The sequence below is a fragment of the Geotrypetes seraphini genome, chromosome 5 (genome assembly GCF_902459505.1).
Source record: "Geotrypetes seraphini chromosome 5, aGeoSer1.1, whole genome shotgun sequence".
Taxonomy (NCBI): domain Eukaryota; kingdom Metazoa; phylum Chordata; class Amphibia; order Gymnophiona; family Dermophiidae; genus Geotrypetes; species Geotrypetes seraphini.
Window position 1 is genome coordinate 20,696,301 of NC_047088.1, and position 18,880 is coordinate 20,715,180.

The window sequence follows — 18,880 nt, forward strand, 5'->3', positions numbered from 1 at the left end:
CCCAGAGTAGCAACATTCCATTCAGAATCCTAAAGAATAGCAAGATTCCATAATCCCAAAGAGTAACAAAAGATTCCGGAACCCCAAAGAGTAGCAACATTCCAAGCGGAATCCCCAGAGTAGCAATATTCCATGCTACTGATCCAGGGCAAGTAGTGGCTTCCCCCATGTCTTTCTCAAGAACAGACTATGAACTTTTCCTCCAGGAAATTGTCCAAATCCTTCTTAAAACCAGCTACGCTATCTGCTCTTACCGCAACCTCTGGCAATGTGTTCCAGAGCTTAACTATTCTCTGAGTGAAAAAAATATTTCCTCCTATTGATTTTAAAAGTATTTCCCTGTAACTTCATCGAGTGTCCCCTAGTCTTTGTCATTTTGACACTCCCCCCTCTTTCTGCTAGGCAGTACCTTATAGAATAATGCCTACTATACATAGGCACCTTTGATGTGCCTGAGTTACCCCCAGAGTCTTTAGTTTCAAGTTTATTTACGTCTTGATATACCGCTTTTATGGTCAAAGCGGTTTCCAATTAATATAAAGTGTTAAAAAGTTTAAAATATAAAAAATATATATATATAACATAAAGGGAACGCATAAACAATAACAATACAGATGCAACATGATACACATGAGCAAATAGGGAGGATACATTGGTTAAAATAAAAGAAAGGGGAGGAAAAATCCAAAAGGTAAAAAGGGAGTCTTTGATGGAAGGCCTGTTGTCTGAGTTTTTTTGAACAAAAAATTAAGTACAGTATAATCTCGTTATAACGGACTCGCTTATAATGGAACCTCGCTTATAGCGGACGAGGTCCACTGGTCCCGGCCGAGCGCCATTATAAACATACAAAAAATCATCGGATATAGCGGACTCGCATCTAACGGACTTTTGGATATAACGAACAACTAATTTGGTCCCCAGAGCCACTTCTAGCAGTAATTTTCTTCAGCTATAACGGACATGCAGGCTCCGCCTACAAGGCGTGTGGCGTGCCGGTGATATAGTATCAAAATGCAGCCCAGAAGAAAATGACAGAGTATTTTTCTTTCCAGAACAGTACGACACAGTGCTTTAGAACATCTTTCAGTGTTCTGGTTTTGCAATCCTTTCGTGCCATACCAATGTTTTGCTGAGTTTTGTTCTTGATGTTGCTGATACAGCTGTGCAGTGACTGTTGTTCGTTGATGGAACGTTGTTTCAAGTCGACCTAAATAAAGTTTTTTAAAAATGCAACTCTGGGTATAACGGACTCTGGATATAACGGACCGTTTTTCCAGGTCCCTTGAAGTCTGTTATAACGAGATTATACTGTATAGATCTCAAAAGCATCTCTGAAAAGAAATGTTTTAAGGTTAGATTTAAAATGATGGAGATTCTTTTCTTGTCTCAGGGTAAGAGGTAAAGTATTCCACAATGTTGGAGCGGTTACAGAAAAGATTGTTTTCTGTGGTTTTTTTTAATTCTTTATTTAAGTATTTTCATTCAATACACTAAACTCAATACAACTTACGACATACAGTTGTAAACTAATTGGAAAAAAAAATAGTGCATCTTACAATTAGTAAAGTTAAAAGAATCCCATTCCCTATCGTACCCCCTCCCCCTCCCCCTCCCAGGAGACCTGGTTCCATAACAGTGGAATAATATTTTCATAAGGCTTCTTTTTCTAGTTCAAAATAACTCTCCCATATATCGTTAAATTTGGATAAAAAGGCCGAAAGTCTATATTTTTCACAAACTATTCCTAAACGTTCTCTCACATCTCTTAGGGTAGGTACATGTGACATACGCCATTGCCGGGCAAGGGTCAGTCTAGCAGCTAAACAGAAAAGATTGTTTTACGTGTTGTATCATAAAACAATTGGCGGACTGAGGGGATCGCTAGAAGATGTTATTGGGAGGAGCGTAGGGTCCTGTGTGGGTCGTGTGGGATTAACATTAAGATCGAACTTTAAGGGCTCCTTTTACCAAGGCGCGTCAGCGGTTTAACGCGCGTAATAGTGCGCGCAAAACCGCCGGCCGCGCTAGCCGCCACCACCTCCTCTTGAGCAGGCGGTAGCTTTCCGGCTAGCGTGGGGGTTAGCGCGTGATGAAAAGTCATGCGCGCTAACGCGGCTTCGTAAAAGGAGCCCTAAAAGTAAGAAGTAGTCATTTGAAAGTAATCCTATGTGAAATGGGAAGCCAGTGTGCTCTCCTGAGAAATGGTGTTACATGATCAAATTTTTTAGTGTTAGAAATGATTTTTACTGCAGCGTTCTGAATGATTCGTAATCTCCTGATCTCCTTTTGAGTGATGCCCTGGTAAAGTGAGTTACGATAATCTAAAGTTCATATTACTAAAGCAAATGGGACAAAAATCTCAACAGCTACATTAATACAGGTAGAGACAGAAAGCAAAACTAGTGTCAAACATTTATAGTCTCTTCCTGGCTTCTTCAGGGATTCCTTTTTACTCCAGTTACGATTACCAGATTTTACTTTAGCAAAATCCAGACGCCTAGATCCGCCCCTCAGGCCCGTCCAGTTCCACTCATCCCCGCCCTGTTACATGCCAGTTCCGCCCCCAATCCCTCCCTAGACCTGCCAAGCCCCGCCCCCCGCCGCCTGCTCTCATCAGGCAGGAGGACATCCACGCGGGTGCGATGCGATGACCTCGCGCGCACGTCATCGCGTGGCATCCACGATTTCGAGGAAGCTTTTCAAAACCCAGACAAAAGTGTCGAGTTTTGAAAAGCCATCCGGACCCCCGGACATGTCCTGGAAAAGGAGGACGTGTCCAGGGGAAGTCCGTTCGTCTGGTAACCCTAACTCCAGTACACTTTCAGATGCTGCTTTTGGCCCGATGGGAAAATAGCAAAGTCCAAATAGCACCAAAAGGTTCCAGAAAGGAAGTGAAACAGCAAAACAACAAAAAGATTGTGGAACGGAAGATCGGATGTACCAGTTTGTAGTTTCATAAGCGTCCAAAGAACTTAAAAAAAATCCACAAAGGGTGTATCAGTCACAAGTGATCCACAAGATTAAAAAAAACCCAAAAATGGGCCGTGTTTTGGCAAAATTAAAAATACCTTCCTCAGGGGCCTTATAGGGTCCTTGGCTGTCTTAAATATAAAAACCATCAAAGTCACAAAGAATCCAATGTAGGCTGGCGTTCCACAATCTTTTTGTTGTTTTGCCCAGATGGGAACACCACTGTCAGTCTCTTTCCTTTGGCGATTCCTGAGGCATCTTCTCTCATGCTTCTCAAGATTTAAATCCCCTACTTGTATTGCTTCTCCAAATGACTTTCACTCCTTTCTCCTCCTCCTTACAAATGGTGATGAAATGGTTCCCTTTACCAGCTTACATCGTCAAGCAAGTGTGGCAGGATTTGAACAAAGCATCCCTCGTTCTCAGTTCACCTCACTAACTGTCAGGCTTCTCCTCCACTCCTGCTTCACGTAGATGAATTCAGAATAATTTCCCATGATGAATTTCTTTTCTCTTCTGTAATCCTTACAGTCCTGAGAACCTAGCAATGGCTTCTTAACTGTTCTGTTATCTCTTTCAGGGTTTTTCTGGCCAAGCAGGACTTCCAGGCTTTAAGGGCGAGAAAGGGGATCCATCTTTTTCATCTGGTAAAGGAAGCCGTGGAGATCTGGGTGTACCAGGACTTCAGGGGTCCAAGGGTCTTCCGGGAACACCTGGCAGTGATGGTCGTCCAGGTTTGCCAGGCCGCCCAGGGCCTCCAGTGAGTTTGTATTTTACTTCAAGTTGCAGACAAGGGCACAGACTCAATTAGAGAACCATAGAAAGTGGTCATCCAAAATGCTGTACGTATCAGTAACTCAACAGTAGCACTGTGCAGAAGTGATCTGAAATGTCCTATAAATGCAGAATTGGAATACAGATGTACTTCAAAAAGATAACAGCATTTGTCTAATCTAATCTAATCTAAGGCTTGGCTTTATATACCGAGTCATCATTCTAAGAAAGCTCGACTCGGTTTACAATAATTAACTTAATAGGAAAAACTGTAAGGAATAAGACAGAATTCAAGAAAATTAATTTTCAAAATGTTTAGCAAATAAAGTGGTTTTTAAAGATTTACAAAAAAATTGAAATGAACCAGAACTCCTTAAAAGAGGCGGAAGATCATTCCAACGTTGAGAAAACTTAAAAATCAAAGATTGACTACAAATCTTGACTCCTTTATTCCCTTTCCTGGAAGGAAGGGATAACTTAAATTGTTGAATGCCTCTTGCAAAAGAGAATCTGTAGACATTCCAAAATAAAGGAATAAGAGGAGTAAAGATACCATACAGGATTTTGAGAGCAACACAGGCACATTTAAATTGAACTCTAAAATAAACCGGGAGCCAATGAAGACTCTGGAGCAACGGAGTCACATGGTCAAATTTACGTTTCCCAAAAATCAATTTTGCAGCAGTATTTTGAATCGGTTGCAATCTACAAAGGCAGATTTTTGTAATGCTGAGATAAATAGCATTGCAATAATCAAGGTGAGATAATATCGTTGACTGAACTAAAATAGAAAAATGACGATGATGAAAAAGATGGCTAACCTTCCTCAGCATACGAAGATTAAAAAAAACATTTCTTGACCACAGAATTAATTTGATCCTTAAAAGAGAGTGAGGAGTCAAAAAGGACTCCCAAAATCTTAGCAGAAAACTCAATTTGTAGAAAGGATCCAGAAACCAAAGCTACGGAAAGAGGAAGACAATCTAATTTTGGACCTAACCAGGAGTCAAAGCCAACAAGAGAATAGAGAAAAATAGAAGCATTCAAAATAGTCTGTAAAGGAACCCCCTCCACCCCCCCACCACCACCTTGATTCAAGCCAACAAAGAGATTTGCACAATGTATAATTCAAAAGACAAATGGGCTAGAAAGCAGATCTTTATAATTAGAATCCAACCCGTATATAAACTATTATAAGAAAAGGGTCTACAGATATTCCCAAACATTTGCCTTTCAACAGGGGTGTCAAAGTCCCTCTTCGAGGGCCGCAATCCAGTCGGGTTTTTAGGATTTCCCCAATGAATATGCATAAGAGCTATTAGCATATAATGAAAGCAGTGCATGCAAATGGATCTCATGCATATTCATTGGGGAAATCCTGAAACCCCGATTGTATTCCGGCCCTCGAGGACCGGAGTTGCCCATGTCTGGTCTAGAAAGTTTCAGTAAATTGTCTCAGATTTCAAGACTTCTCCAGACCCACTAAGAACCCTTTGATCATCCTGTCAAAAAGTACAATACGTGACTTTAAACCAAGTGGCTTTAGACCAGGGGTATCAAAGTCCCTCCTCGAGGGCCGCAATCCAGTCAGGTTTTTAGGATTTCCCCAATGAATATGCATAAGAGCTATTAGCATACAATGCATATTCATTGGGGAAATCCTGAAAACCCGACTGGATTGCGGCCCTCAAGGAGGGACTTTGACACCCCCCTGCCTTACCATATCAAATTCAATTTAATGCCAAAAAGATTTTTATGTTCAAACAATTCTATTGATGAAATAGCAAAACAATTGAAAACAAACAATGCATATCAAAGTCGAGAAAGAAACATCAGTAGCAGCAAAGAGAAACAGTCATCATCAATTTTTATATACATAAAATGCAAAAATCACCTATCCAACTATTCCCCATTAACAGACCTAGGTCCTTAAGCAAAACATAGCACACCAGGGCCCTGGACTCTTATGAGCCATGGTCCAGGCAAGCCATCATCCCTCCCCCCCCCCCCCCCCCCCCCACTCTGACTTGAAAACTGTTAGATCAAATGCCTGAAGTACAAAAGGAAACCCCCCAAACAGAAAACACTCCCCCCCACCCGATGAGCGCTGTCTCATGGCCAAATCCAAATGAACTACCAGCCACTAAAGCTATCCCCCCCCCAGGTACTCTCCTTCCACCCCCCCTAAACACTCCAGCCATACTACTGCGATCAGCCCATATGCCAAAAAGATTTTTAAAACAATTACAACCCTGTGGGATCTGCAGATATCAATTTGAATGTAGCCAAACACTTTCCACTAACTAAAATGGCCACCCCAGCTTTTTTCCTCACCGCAGGAGCAAAAAAACAATGTTTAACCCATCGACCTTTTAGCTTTTTTGCTTCCATGGCATTTAGATGGGTCTCTTGTATATAGTATATATCCGCGTTCTGTTTTTTTAAGAAGTTAAGTGTTTTTTTTCTCTTTATCGGATGATTGAGACCATTGACATTTAGATAAAATATTTGCTATATATTTGCTATTATAAAAAGGAAATGGAACCACAAAACATACCCCTTAATTCCATTTATACCTAATATTACTCCTTGATCAATACACATTCACACCCCTACCATAAAATCCCTCTCCCTCAAAATACTGCATGGAATTTCATTTTCATCTCCATGCAATTTTTCACTGTATTCACCATCAGCCACTACTTTAGTGTTTAAAAGAGATCTTATTGTAAAATTTGGACATATGGATTCATACACCTAGGGTTTTATCAATTAACATCAAGACTCCTGAGGCAGGCCTTTTGGGCCGAAACACGATCGTGTCGAGTCTGGTTTATTAATAAATGGATTGAGCCACTATCTGGTCTCCGTCGTTGTTGTTTTCGTGTCCCTCACTCTTGTGAAGGCAGTTTCTCCAGGTTGTCTCTTGGCTTATTAGAATGTGCCAGTGATATTTATTTTGTACCAAGTGAAAAGCGCATAAAATCATACTTACAGGGTTTGCAGGCATTTCTTTCTTAAGGACTGTGTAATGAGGTGACTAATGTTTTGCTGTGAGAATTAGTCAAACATGGTTGATTGGAATGGTCTACCTTAAAAAGGCAACTCTTAGCATTCAATGTCTTCTGAAAGCACTGACAGTCGTTCCTATGCTTCAATGTATATATTTTGCAACGTATAGGGTGATGGTGGACAAGGTTTTCCAGGTGCTAAAGGCTTCCCTGGTTCCCCTGGCCAAAAGGGCCGCCGAGGTGAAAGTGGCCTTTCAGGTTTCGGAGTTCCAGGTATTCCTGGAAATCGCGGACCTGCAGGGAATGCAGGACTTGATGGACTTCCAGGACAGCCGGGTCTTCCAGGCCCACCAGGTAAGAACGGCAGCAATTCAATTCCATTTGCTATCTATAAGGTCTTTCATGCATAAACCTCACCATTTTTAACTTCTCTAATACCTTGGTTATAGCCTTATTAAAATTTAAAATGGGCAGAAAGAGGATCCCCTTTTTTTCAGTTTTTCTTTATCTTTTAATCATAAATCATTTTTCACATTTTTAATCTGGTTACTATTCTCTGAGTGAAAAAAATTTCCTCCAATTGGTTTTAAAAGTATTTCCCATCGAGTATTTCTCATCGAGTGTCCCCTAGTCTTTGTAATTTTTTACGGAACGAAAAATTGATCCACTTGTACCCATTCTACTCCACTCAGGATTTTGTAGACTTCAATCATATCTCCCCCTCAGCAAATTAGTTGGGTAGAGAACAAAGTGAGCACCATTTAAAGAGTCAAATTTTCATAACTGTTAAGAGACTTTTCCTCAAGAATGTCTTCAAATAAAACACTGCCATCTCTGATAATTCATTAGCATAGTACAAGTGCTGGGGGTCAGTATTCAGATAGGAACGGCAATCCAGACAGTGCTGCCAAAATTTGTCTGCATCAGCAGTATCCTGATAGTGTCAGAGTAGTTGGGGGTGGGTGGGGGGAGCCAGGAGTTACTTGGACACCCTTGTATTCAGCACCTATCTGGATAAATTAGGACAACAGTAGTACCATTGTCAGCATTTTCTGAAAATTAACTCAGATCTGGAGTTGCGAGCGTTTGCAGCCTGAATATCCAGGGAGCGCAATGAGTGCGAACGCCGCCACCTTTCAGCCACTGCCTAGTAGTCAGACCGTTACCTAGCTAGTTATCCAGATAAAGTTAGGACAGCAGTTTTCTTACAACTCTTTAATCTGGATAGTTATTCATACAGCAAATTGAATATCATTACCCGCCATGAAAATTCCAGCTCCGCCCTCGATTTGAAAAGTGCTGCTGATTATCCGTGATATTGCCAGCTAAAGGAATGATCCAGGTAATGATGATATTGTCTGGATAATTCCTTTTGAATATCTAACCTTTGATCTAAATGGTAAAGAAAATTGGTCATTATTTTATCGGTGAGGTCCCCCATACATCCACTTTCAGATAAGTTGTGCTAGATCTTGCAACTTAATGGCTAATAAAGATAGTCCGTTTCTTTTCTTTCCCCCCTCCCAACTTTATTTACTAATAAATAAACAGCCCATTTCCAAAAATTGCATGTGTCAGAAGATAAAGTTTGTTCTACCACACCTGTGCTCAGTGTTCCATCTATAAAATATATTTTAGGCTTTTTGCCTTATGATGAATGTTGGATGTCTTTTTGGGCGGGAAAAAGGGTCAAAGTACAGTTGTGTCTTCCTCTGAGCACCTGAAATGAGTTGAGGTGAGCTGCATCCAAGCTTCAAGAACTCCTAGGTGGTTGTTTGGTACAGGCCTAAGTCAGGGTATGCTCTGGACAATCTGTATTCAGATCAGCAGACTGGAATAAAGGTCAATCTGGGAGCAAGTTCACCCACTGCCTGTTAGAGGCCTTATGTCTTATATGAGCATTCTGGGAAAAGGGGGGAGGGAGGAAATGGATTCCATCTGCACTTTCTCCCCTGCACCCATCCCTAAGAGCGCTAATAACCATATCTTGGCTAAACAGTTGCAATGCATTTCTTCAAAAGGTTTTCTTGCTAGTGAGAATAATTTAATCTTAAGCAAATTATCTCTTCTTTCTGCTTTTGCCTTAATAAATTGTTTTGTTACCTTCCGCTTGGCAAATATTTCGCAAGTTGTATTTTCCGTTATCTGTTACTTTTTATAATACGGCGAAATATATTCACAAAAGCGCTGCAGATCCTGTTCCAGAAACAGGGCGAGTTAATTTGGTTAAACTGATGCTTTGGAAACACAGACCGTTGTGCTAATCCATATGCTAAATTCATCTTTCCAAAGTGTACAACTGTAATTACAGTCAAACCTTGGATTGCGAGCATAATTCATTCCGGAAGCATGCTTGTAATCCAAAGCACTCGTATATCAAAGCGAATTTCCTTATAGGAAATAATGGAAACTCGGATGATTCATTCCACATTCCAAAACCTTTAATAGAAAATACAGTGCTGTACGTACTCGTATTGCAAGATCTCACTGCGGGTGAATTGGACGTGATGCTTTTATTATGTTCAGCCGCTCTCAGCGTAAAATGCGCGTATGTAGTGCGTGCTTGAACTGCGGGTAAATTGGGCGTGATGCTTTTATTATGTTCAGCCACGCTCAGCGTAAGATATGCACGCTTGAACTGTGGGTCCTGGATGCGATCAGCGATGCGATAACGTGACGCGTGTAAAATTTTAAGAAAATGTTTTGATTGTCTGGCAAAGCGCTCGCAAACCACGTTACTCGCTATCCAAGGTTTGACTGTAATTAAATTTCAGTTGCAAAGATGATCTTGGAAATGAATGCTTTGCGAAGATTTTCTCAGGCTGCGCAGGTCTTCCATTCCGCCTGTTCTGCTGTGGGCCTTCTTTATAAATTTGTCAGGAGACCTAAGCCCTCCTCTGGCCCTCGCGCAGGAGGTGTAACGGAAGGCAGCGGGAATTGCAGAAACAGTAATTTCACTTTCCAGTCGTTGCTTGCGCCCATGGTCTGTTACTGAGCTACTGTGGTAAAGACACAAATAAATTCGGCACCGATTTGGATCTAGTCTTTACCGATGAAAATGCAGCTGTCATTTTGCGGATATGTTTGGTATGTGCATTAAAGCTCTTTCAGCCTTGTGGTTCTTCAGACTTCTGCCTAACCTGTCCTCCTTTGCTTGACTGGTATAGGTGACTGCTGCTGCGGGGAGAAGGTTGGTAATGAAGTCTTAGACACAGAGGGAGGTGAGAGGCTAGGCCGTAGAGGTTACCAGAGCGATGCTGGAGAGATTGCTCATTTGAAACACAGACCTGCATGGTGTGCTGCTCAGCTTCTGGCCCTCGGCTACAGCAACGGCTAGGGTTACCAGATCTTCCCGAAGGAAAATCCCGACCCATGGCCACGCCCCCAGGCCTGCCCCCTTCCGCCTGTGTCACGCCCCGTTCAGCCCTCCCCAGCCCCGCCCCCAAATGGCATCCGCGCCTGCGTGGACGCGACGCAAGGATAGCGCGTGTGCGTGACGTCCCCGCATTGCGTGCACGGATGCCCCTTCCTGACGGGAAGCTTTTCAAAAGCCGGACAAAGTGCTGGGTTTTGAAAAGCCGTCCAGACCCTTGAAAAGGAGGACATGTCCGGGGGAAATCCAGACCTCTGGTAACCCTAGTAACGGCCAGTGCTGAAGGGAATGTGCCACTCTGCTTTTTCCTTAGAATTGACCCAAACTGCTCACCTTAGCAGAGCATTTTTTTGTGCAAATGTAAACTCTGGTGAAATGTCCTGACACAGGGGTCAGTGGAAAATGGCCAGAGCTTCTTTTCTGAATGCTGAAGTCAATTTTCTGCCTTTTGCACAGAACATTTCTCACTTAATGCCAAATGGCACCGTTGATGTCCCAATTTTGCAGCCTGGGAGATGCAAATGAGCATGTTTACTTACTCACAAACATGCCAGAGCTGACGCTGGAAGTCTCTATCAACAAGTCCTTGTTTTTCCTGTTGTTTCTAGTCAGCCTGTGCCCTAAGACTTTATTCTATAACCAGACCCTTATTTGAAACTTATTCTGTGAGGGAAAGTAGATGCCAACTTTTCTTTATAGAATACTAATGTAACAGGTAAACTATGTACATACAATTTAGGCATGACGTGTACATATGCTTGACCCTGTATCACTAAAACATGAATGTGAATTATACTAGTCCATAATTTACATACGTAACTTTGAGCCCTCCAAACTGTGCAAGCAGGTAGTCAGAACTTACATAAGAATAGCCTTACTGGGTCAGACCAATGGTCCATCAAGCCCAGTAGTATGTTCTCACGGTGGCCAATCCAGGTCTCTAGTACCTGGCTAAAACCCAAGGAGTAGCAACATTCCATACAGAATCTCAAAGAATAGCAAGATTCCGGAACCCCAAATAGTAGCAACATTCCATGTGGAATCCCCAAAGTAGAAACATTCCATACAGAATCTCAAAGAATAGCAAGATTCCGGAACCCCCAAATAGTAGCAACATTCCATGTGGAATCCCCAAAGTAGAAACATTCCATACAGAATCTCAAAGAATAGCAAGATTCCGGAACCCCCAAATAGTAGCAACATTCCATGTGGAATCCCCAGAGTAGCAACATTCCATACAGAATCTCAAAGATTAGCAAGATTCCGGAACCCCAAATAGTAGCAATATTCCATGTGGAATCCCCAGAGTAGCAATATTCCATACAGAATCTCAAAGAATAGCAAGATTCCGGAACCCCAAATAGTAGCAGCATTCTATGTAGAATCCCCAGAGTAGCAACATTCCATACAGAATCTCACAGAATAGCAAGATTCCGGAATCCCAAATAGCAACATTCCATGTGGAATCCCCAAAGTAGCAACATTCCATACAGAATCTCAAAAGAATAGCAAGATTCTGGAACCCCCAAATAGTAGCAACATTCCATGTGGAATCCCCAGCGTAGCAACATTCCATGCTACTGATCCAGGGCAAGCAGTGGCTTCCCCCATGATGTTTCTCAATAACAGATTAATCATGTCCACACTCTGTAATCTACTTGTTTTTTTTGCACACACACGCATGTATATGCCAGTATTCTGATCATTTCCATGTGTATTTGGACCCTAAGTGTTGGTGTCCACCTTACCCCCTAAATATGGAATATCAATATATTTTGAACACAATTTTAATTGATGCATTTAAAATCGATCAACACTCCATGGGTTGTTTGTTGGGGTTTTTTTTTGCGGATTCTCATTGGAAAATTAGTTCATTTGGCGCATTTCCGCACAATTCTTCCACGGGCTGGATAAAATCATATCGTGGGCTGGATGTGGCCCGTGGGCCTTACTTTGGAGACCTCTGCTCTAGGGGATACATATTCAGGGCTTTCAGTCTCTCTTCATACACCTTTTGGCACAAAACCTCCTACCATTTTCATCACCCTCCTCTGGACCACTTCAAGTCTTCTTATGCCAGATACGGTCTCCAAAACTGAACACAATACTTCAAGTGGGGCCTAACCAACGACCTGTACAGAGGCATCAACACCTTCCTTCCCTCCAGCCGCCATCTCTGCTGGCCCGCAGTGCTGATAACACAACAAAACAGCAGAGGACCACATCTCTGTGCTCACTATGGCTGCTTCCTCTGGGCCAGTCCTGCCTTCTTCAATCCAGCTACCTTTTTTGGAGGAGGCAGGGCCAGCATGAAGGAAGTAGCTGCAACCTGCAAAGAGCTGCGGTCCAGCTCGGCTTTGCTGTGTTATTATGACTGCGGGCCAGCAGAGATGGCAGCTAGAGAGAAAGAAGAAAAATGGTTTTATGCCAGCTGGAGGACTTTGAGTGGAAGGACACAGAGAGGAAGGCGGCAGACAGGGAAAGTTGCGGTTTGGGCTGGGTAAGTTTAACCTTACTGTCAAAAATACCTATGTACTCCTATAACAAGCATAGAAGCCCACTTCTTTGCTCAATATTTTCAAAAATCATTCAGAAATCAAAAAGAGGAGAAAAAGACCTCAGTTCAGCTTCATAGGTTGGAAAAAACTCCACCTTTAACTAAATCTCAAAGTCGAAACAGTAAGCAAAAAGCCACACAGTGATATTGCACAGAGGCCAGTGAACACCCCAGACACAGCAATTGGCGAAACGGGAAATCCCTGTCGAATTTGGATATGTGGATTTTAGCATAGTTCCTGCTCGATGACACAGATGGGGGATATTTTTGTCACGATTGAAAATACTGTCCGGACGACCACAAACACAACTAAGTTCCGATTTGATATGATACGTCGACTAAGCTAAAATCCAATGAATTTTGCAGATTTTTGCACAAAATTGAACGGGCCATCCCCACTGGCCACATGACAACTGGGCTAACCACCTTGGGTGTGAAAAATGGGTTAGCCCACTTGTCTATAAGACCATCTACTTATGATTCATTTTCAACCCTTCCCCCCCCACACACACACACAGATTTTCAGATACTTTTTTCAGTTAGCTTCATACATTTGTTTTAGTAATACTGTATTTAATGTGTGTTAAACAGATTAATGCTCGTTTTTTAGTAGGTCGACACATGTTAAAGTCAATTTGGGAGAATGCTCTCGTTTTTTTATGGTACGCTAATGGACCACATGAGCACCTACCTACGCACACCTCTAATGTTGTTATTATTACTGTAAAATCTTTCACAGAGCTAGACATAGGTCTCCTTAGCATGTCAGCAGTGCATTACGTTATTGGGTTTCCTTGCTGATTGGGTATTTTTGGTTTTAAAAATGGCATGTTTCCTTTGAGATTTCGTGACCAGAAATAGAATCTGCCCGCTAAGCTGGACTTCAGAGGTGCTGACATCAGTAGAATGTGCTCATGCCACTCACCCTCACCTTGTGATGCATGACTGTGTGCCCACACATGTGTATAGTTTGTGTGAGAGAGAAAATAGTTAGCCAGACATAATAGCGCATTTTTAACGCACTCTTTCCTTGTAGGTACCACTTTACCTTGTATAATTCCTGGAGACTATACTCCACCAGGTCCTCCAGGACTACCAGGGTTTAAAGGTATGGAGCTTAATATTTTTTTACATTGCACATACTGAAAGGTCACTTGGACACACAAAGTCAGAGGCGTGAAGAAAGTAAAAGAGGTTTATTACAGCATACCAGACTCTAGTGCAGTTAACAGCCTGCCTACCAGAGTGTCAGAAACAGGAAATACACGGACTTTTATGCCCTTTTCGCAAACTAATATATGCAAAAACTACAATTTTCATTTGTTACTTCTATAACTTTTCTACAATTATTATTGGTCCTAAGCTCACACTAGCAGGTCACTTATCTAACTCTTACAGTTTGAAATGTTAAATGTACAGAAGGGCAGGGTACATCATGGCTCAAACTCTTATCTATTTAGCTTACAATGTGGTAAGGCAGGGACATACATTTTAGGCAGATGAAGTCAATAGATTGTACACTTTCTTCAGCTATGTAGACCAGAGCAATATTTTAAACAACAGTTAACCATTTCATGACCCTACAATACCATTATATATTTATGTAGCCCTCCGTTCTCCCAGAGGTCGCATAAAGTTGTTTAAATGTGTATTTCGAGGACCCACAGCAGGAGTCAACTTTTACAGCTGAGCTCCCGAGCAAGCAAGCATCAAACATCTTCCTCTCTCACACTCTCATAATTGTAGACCACACTAGAGGGTTTTCTGAATAAATTGAACCTTTACTTCTTTGGGTAAATTCAGAAGAGGCAATATCCTTGAACAGAACTGGATAGATATCCAAATCAGGTGTACTTGACTTTTTGTGTTTAGGAATCCTCCGGGTTAGAAGGATCCTATATTAAAGTCCCAACTCAGGCTTATTGGTTTGGGATAGGCCTGGCTTAATAGAAGTGATCATTTGGCTTTGAGTTTTCCAAAAGACAAAACTCCTGCCCAGAACCAGGGCTTAAGACTCTTCTGGAGTGAGGTCACAAAATACCACCCTCCAAGCAGTCCCAAGGCTGGCCTGGGTTGTGGAAACTGCTAGAAACCGGTGGCAGTTCCAGACGTGCCTAAAAGTCTGTGGCCTGCTCCTGCTTCCCATGGAAACCCAGGTGCAGGAAGCTTTGTATCAAAACACAGTTCAGAAGTTCACTCCTTCATAGTAAATGACGGCAGATAAAGACCCGAGTGGTCCATCCAGTCTGCCCAACCATTGTAGCGGGGCCGGTACCTGAGTTCCAAATAGGCCCGAGCTCCCGCTCACATTAGCGCTGCTCCGACGTGCTTCCCTTGAAGGAAGGAAGTCCTGCTGTCAGACATTCACTTATAGGCAGGTAATAAAAAAAAACACAAAGAGTCAAAGTTTTCCTTTTTCCTGCAACATCCACTTTATTCAGTGGTAAAGGGTAAGAGTTGACCTATAATCAGTCCAGGCTCAAACCCCCAAAAATCAAACCATATCAGCAAAATCAGATTAGTGCTAATCAAAAGAATAGGTCCCAGCTTTAGCCTTTCCTCATGAAGACTGGGTGAGTCCAATACAAAAAAACAAAACAGAGCATAAGAAGTGAAACTGCGTTTGTCTTTACATCCAGACAGCATCAATGTTTCAACACATTTACAAATGTTCTGTGCACAAGCCTTCAGATAGTCTGGCTGGTCCCCAGCCAACTCAGCAGTAGTTGGTGGGGGAGGGGAGTAAGCGAATCCACAAATAAGATTCTGAATTTCAGAATGCCACTAATGGCCCCACTAACCCAACCTGTTGGACTGTGGATTCTCCCCACAATACTTCCCTCACACCCTCTCAGGCAGTAACAGTTCTAGCCAGCTTGATCTGGCTGGAAAATTTAAACCACACAAAAAAAAAAAACGTTTCTCTTTTTTTTTTTTTTTTCCCTTTTCTTCCTGCTTCACCCTAAGCAGGGCAATCCCGTCCAGCACAAGTCTCAAACAACTTATAAAAGAAAGCACTCTTTCTAAGCAGTTCCAAACATACACAGTGGGCTAACAAACCCCAAACTTCCCAGCCTGGCCACTTAGCTGCACTCCATTAAGGTGTCTTCAGGCAGACTGGGAGTTTCCAAGAACTCCATAGGTTCTACGGCTGCTGGCTGGTTGTCAGAAAGTTCACAGTCTGGCTCCTGCATTTCACAGTCCTGGGACTCAGGAGCCCAGCCGGGAGAGACCTTCTCTGGGGCTGGCCCCGGGTAAACTGCCTGCCTTTTTCCCAAAGCAGCTTCTAATGTACTCAGGTGAATACGCCCTGCCCTTGGAAGGGGAGGAGTTACCTGCACAATCTGCCTGGCTTTCTTTGGGACTTTACTTATTCCCTTCAGCTGTGAGTTGCTAGAGGGAGAGAGATTCTTCTGGGGCTGTTGTGGGCCGTTCTGCTCACCTTCCTCTCCTCCCCAGAGATCAGCCAAACCCTCATCCCAGGGAAAACCAGCTTTTTCTTTAACTCTGGTCACAATCCTATCCCCGTGATCAGCTCTCTGGATTACAGGGCAGGGTTTTACTAAGACCTGGCCCAGTAAAGGCAGAGCACCCGGGATAGGATTGTGACACCATACATGCTCCATAAATTAATTTAATTCAAATGGTCCTTTTTCTTAGATATTTCTGGGCCAGAAAACCAGAGCCCTGCCTGGTAGTGTGCTTAGGTTCCATCTACTGGATTCTCCATCAAAGCTCACTCTAGCCCCAACCCCCCCCCCCCCACACACACACACACTTGTTATACACCAAACCCCTCCCATTGTTATAAACCTACTGTCTTATCTCTGCAGCCCCAAAGGTGGGGGCCACTCCCTCTCACTGGCTATGGAACACAGCACAAATGATGTTACAGTAGATTCTGCCAAAGAATTTGTCTGCCATAGGTAGGATATACATATATGCATAGGGTTACCATATTTTTCTCCAGGAAACCCTGGACACATAGCCCCGCCCCGATCTGAATGAGCCCCGCCCAGTTCTGCCTACAGCCCTGCCCCCACAGAGCCGCCTGTCTTCTTCCAGTCAAGCTCCAGCTGTCCTGGAGCATGCGCGGCTGTGTGTGATATCATCTGCGCATGCTCAGAGACCCTCCAGATGCGGCCGGAGCTCGTCGGGGCTTTCCAAAACCCGAACAAATGCAAGTTTTTGGAAAGTCCATCCGGGAGCCCAGACAGTCTTCTAGAAACAGGATATACCCAGGTTCTCCCAGACATCTGGTAACCCTATATATGCATAATTGCTTACTCTCCATAAAGTGCATATCCGCCTAGGGTCTGTGAAGAAACATCCTTAATAAATCTGGTTTTGAGCATAATGGCCATCTATTTACATGCTAGCAGAGGGCCAATTTCCACAAGACCTATCCGAAATCATCATAACCCCTATCCTGAAAGACCCAAAGGGAGCTACAGATCAACCATCCAATTACAGACCTGTAGCCTCCATACCGCTTTACGTCAAGCTAATGGAAGGCCTTGTAGCAAAATTTCTCACCGAATATGACTTTGACGCCCAACTACAAAATATTCAGGAAAGAACTTCAAACTTTCCTATTCAAGAAATTTGTCGGATGATCTAACTAAACCTGATCGACCCTCCCACAGATCCTGATACATACTACATCTATTAACTGTGTATTCTCCCTGGAAAGGCCCAGGCCAACTCCTGTTATAAACCACCTAGAACTGAAAGGTATTGGCGGGTTAGAAGACACCAATGGAATGTAATATTTTTTTGAACTCTTTCACAAAGGCGCAATAGTGATTCCCCTGTGACAAACACACCGAAGTCCAGTTAGTTCATGTGGGATTTTCCACGGGGAGAATCGCTACTGAGACTTTGTAAAAGGGGCTCTTTGTTTGGTTTATATATACTAGTGTTTAAGCCCGTTACATTAACGGGTGCTAGTAAAGCCTCCTTCCCTCATATGTCCCCTATTTTCAGCCCCAGCTCCAGCTCCAAACCCATTTCCCCCCCCCAGCCCCCTTCTCCCATCTTTTCCCTTTCAGCCCCATCCCCCTTTTCTCACCAACAGCATTTCCCTCCCCACCCCACTTCCCTGTACAGTAGCAGCATACCCTCCCCCTCCATTTCCCTGTGCAGCAGCATTTCCCTCCCCCACCCCACTTCCCTGTGCAGCAGCACCTCTTCCGTGCTCCCCTGTCCCTCTTCCCTGCTCCCACAGTCCAGCAGCACCTCTTCCGTGCTTCCCCTGTCCCTAGAAGACAAACTCACCAAGCATGTCCAGTGCCGGGCCACAAAGCAGGCGTTGTCCCTGTAGCACATGCCGTCCGTGGAAGAGGAGCAGAGCGCAGGGAAGAGGGAGGGTGAGCCTGTTAGAGCCGGTTCCTGTGCATTTGCCGTGAGGTGAGCCAACCCACCACCATCTTCCACTTTCGACGTCGTGTTCTGGACGCAGTAGCTGGGGAGCCAGGCCCCCTACGCCCACCCTCCATTAATATTCAGATGTGATCATCTCTCTGTCTCGCAGCGGGCTTGCCGAGACAAAGTTCATTTTTTAGTTCAAAGCTGACGCTTCGTCTCCTCTCTCGATCCCCGCCAGAGTCAGAAGTCTTCTCCGACTCTGGTGAGGTTCGATAGAGGAGCCAAGGCGGGGGCTTTGAACAAAAAAATGAATTTTGTGTGGCTGGAGCCAGCAAGCCCACTGCAAGACAGAGAGAGATGCGTGGTAAGCATGCATGCGCACTCTGCCGGCCACAGAACTACAGATCAAGCAACACGGCATTAAGAGTGTGCATGCGCACTTAGCGTTTTATTATATATATATATATATATATATATATTAATTTTTTTTATTTTTTTTTTCCTGTTTGCCCTGTGATATTTCTTATGTGACAAAATATCAGAAAAGTAGGCTTATTTACTCTGAACAAAGGAAAAAAAAAACTGCAGAGACGATGTACAAGATGCCAAGTCTTTATTCAACAAACATTGCTTCGACATAAACAGTTTGTATCCAAGGTATGCTCCAAAATGGTGATGAACCGGGACCTGATACGGGCCGTGTTTCGAAAAAAAACTCCTTCCTCAGGGGTCCTAAAAGTATATAAACCACATTGTAGCTTTCATTTTTGCACTGCGAAGGAGCCAACTCGACTCATTTATCAGCCTACCAAATCGCCTTTCTAT

General features: G+C 43.3%; 1 protein-coding gene across 3 annotated transcripts in view; it reads left to right on the forward strand.

The window, feature by feature from the left end:
* COL4A6 (collagen type IV alpha 6 chain) overlaps positions 1 to 18,880 on the forward strand; it is a 457,507-nt gene that overhangs the window by 338,433 nt on the left and 100,194 nt on the right. For 2 of the 3 annotated variants that reach the window (XM_033945312.1, XM_033945314.1), the window contains exons 22-25: positions 3,554 to 3,733; positions 6,929 to 7,112; positions 9,926 to 9,979; positions 13,725 to 13,796. In XM_033945312.1, coding sequence (XP_033801203.1) covers positions 3,554 to 3,733; positions 6,929 to 7,112; positions 9,926 to 9,979; positions 13,725 to 13,796 — 490 coding nt within the window. The remainder of the gene's footprint in view (positions 1 to 3,553; positions 3,734 to 6,928; positions 7,113 to 9,925; positions 9,980 to 13,724; positions 13,797 to 18,880) is intronic. The other variant, XM_033945315.1, reaches the window with a different exon arrangement.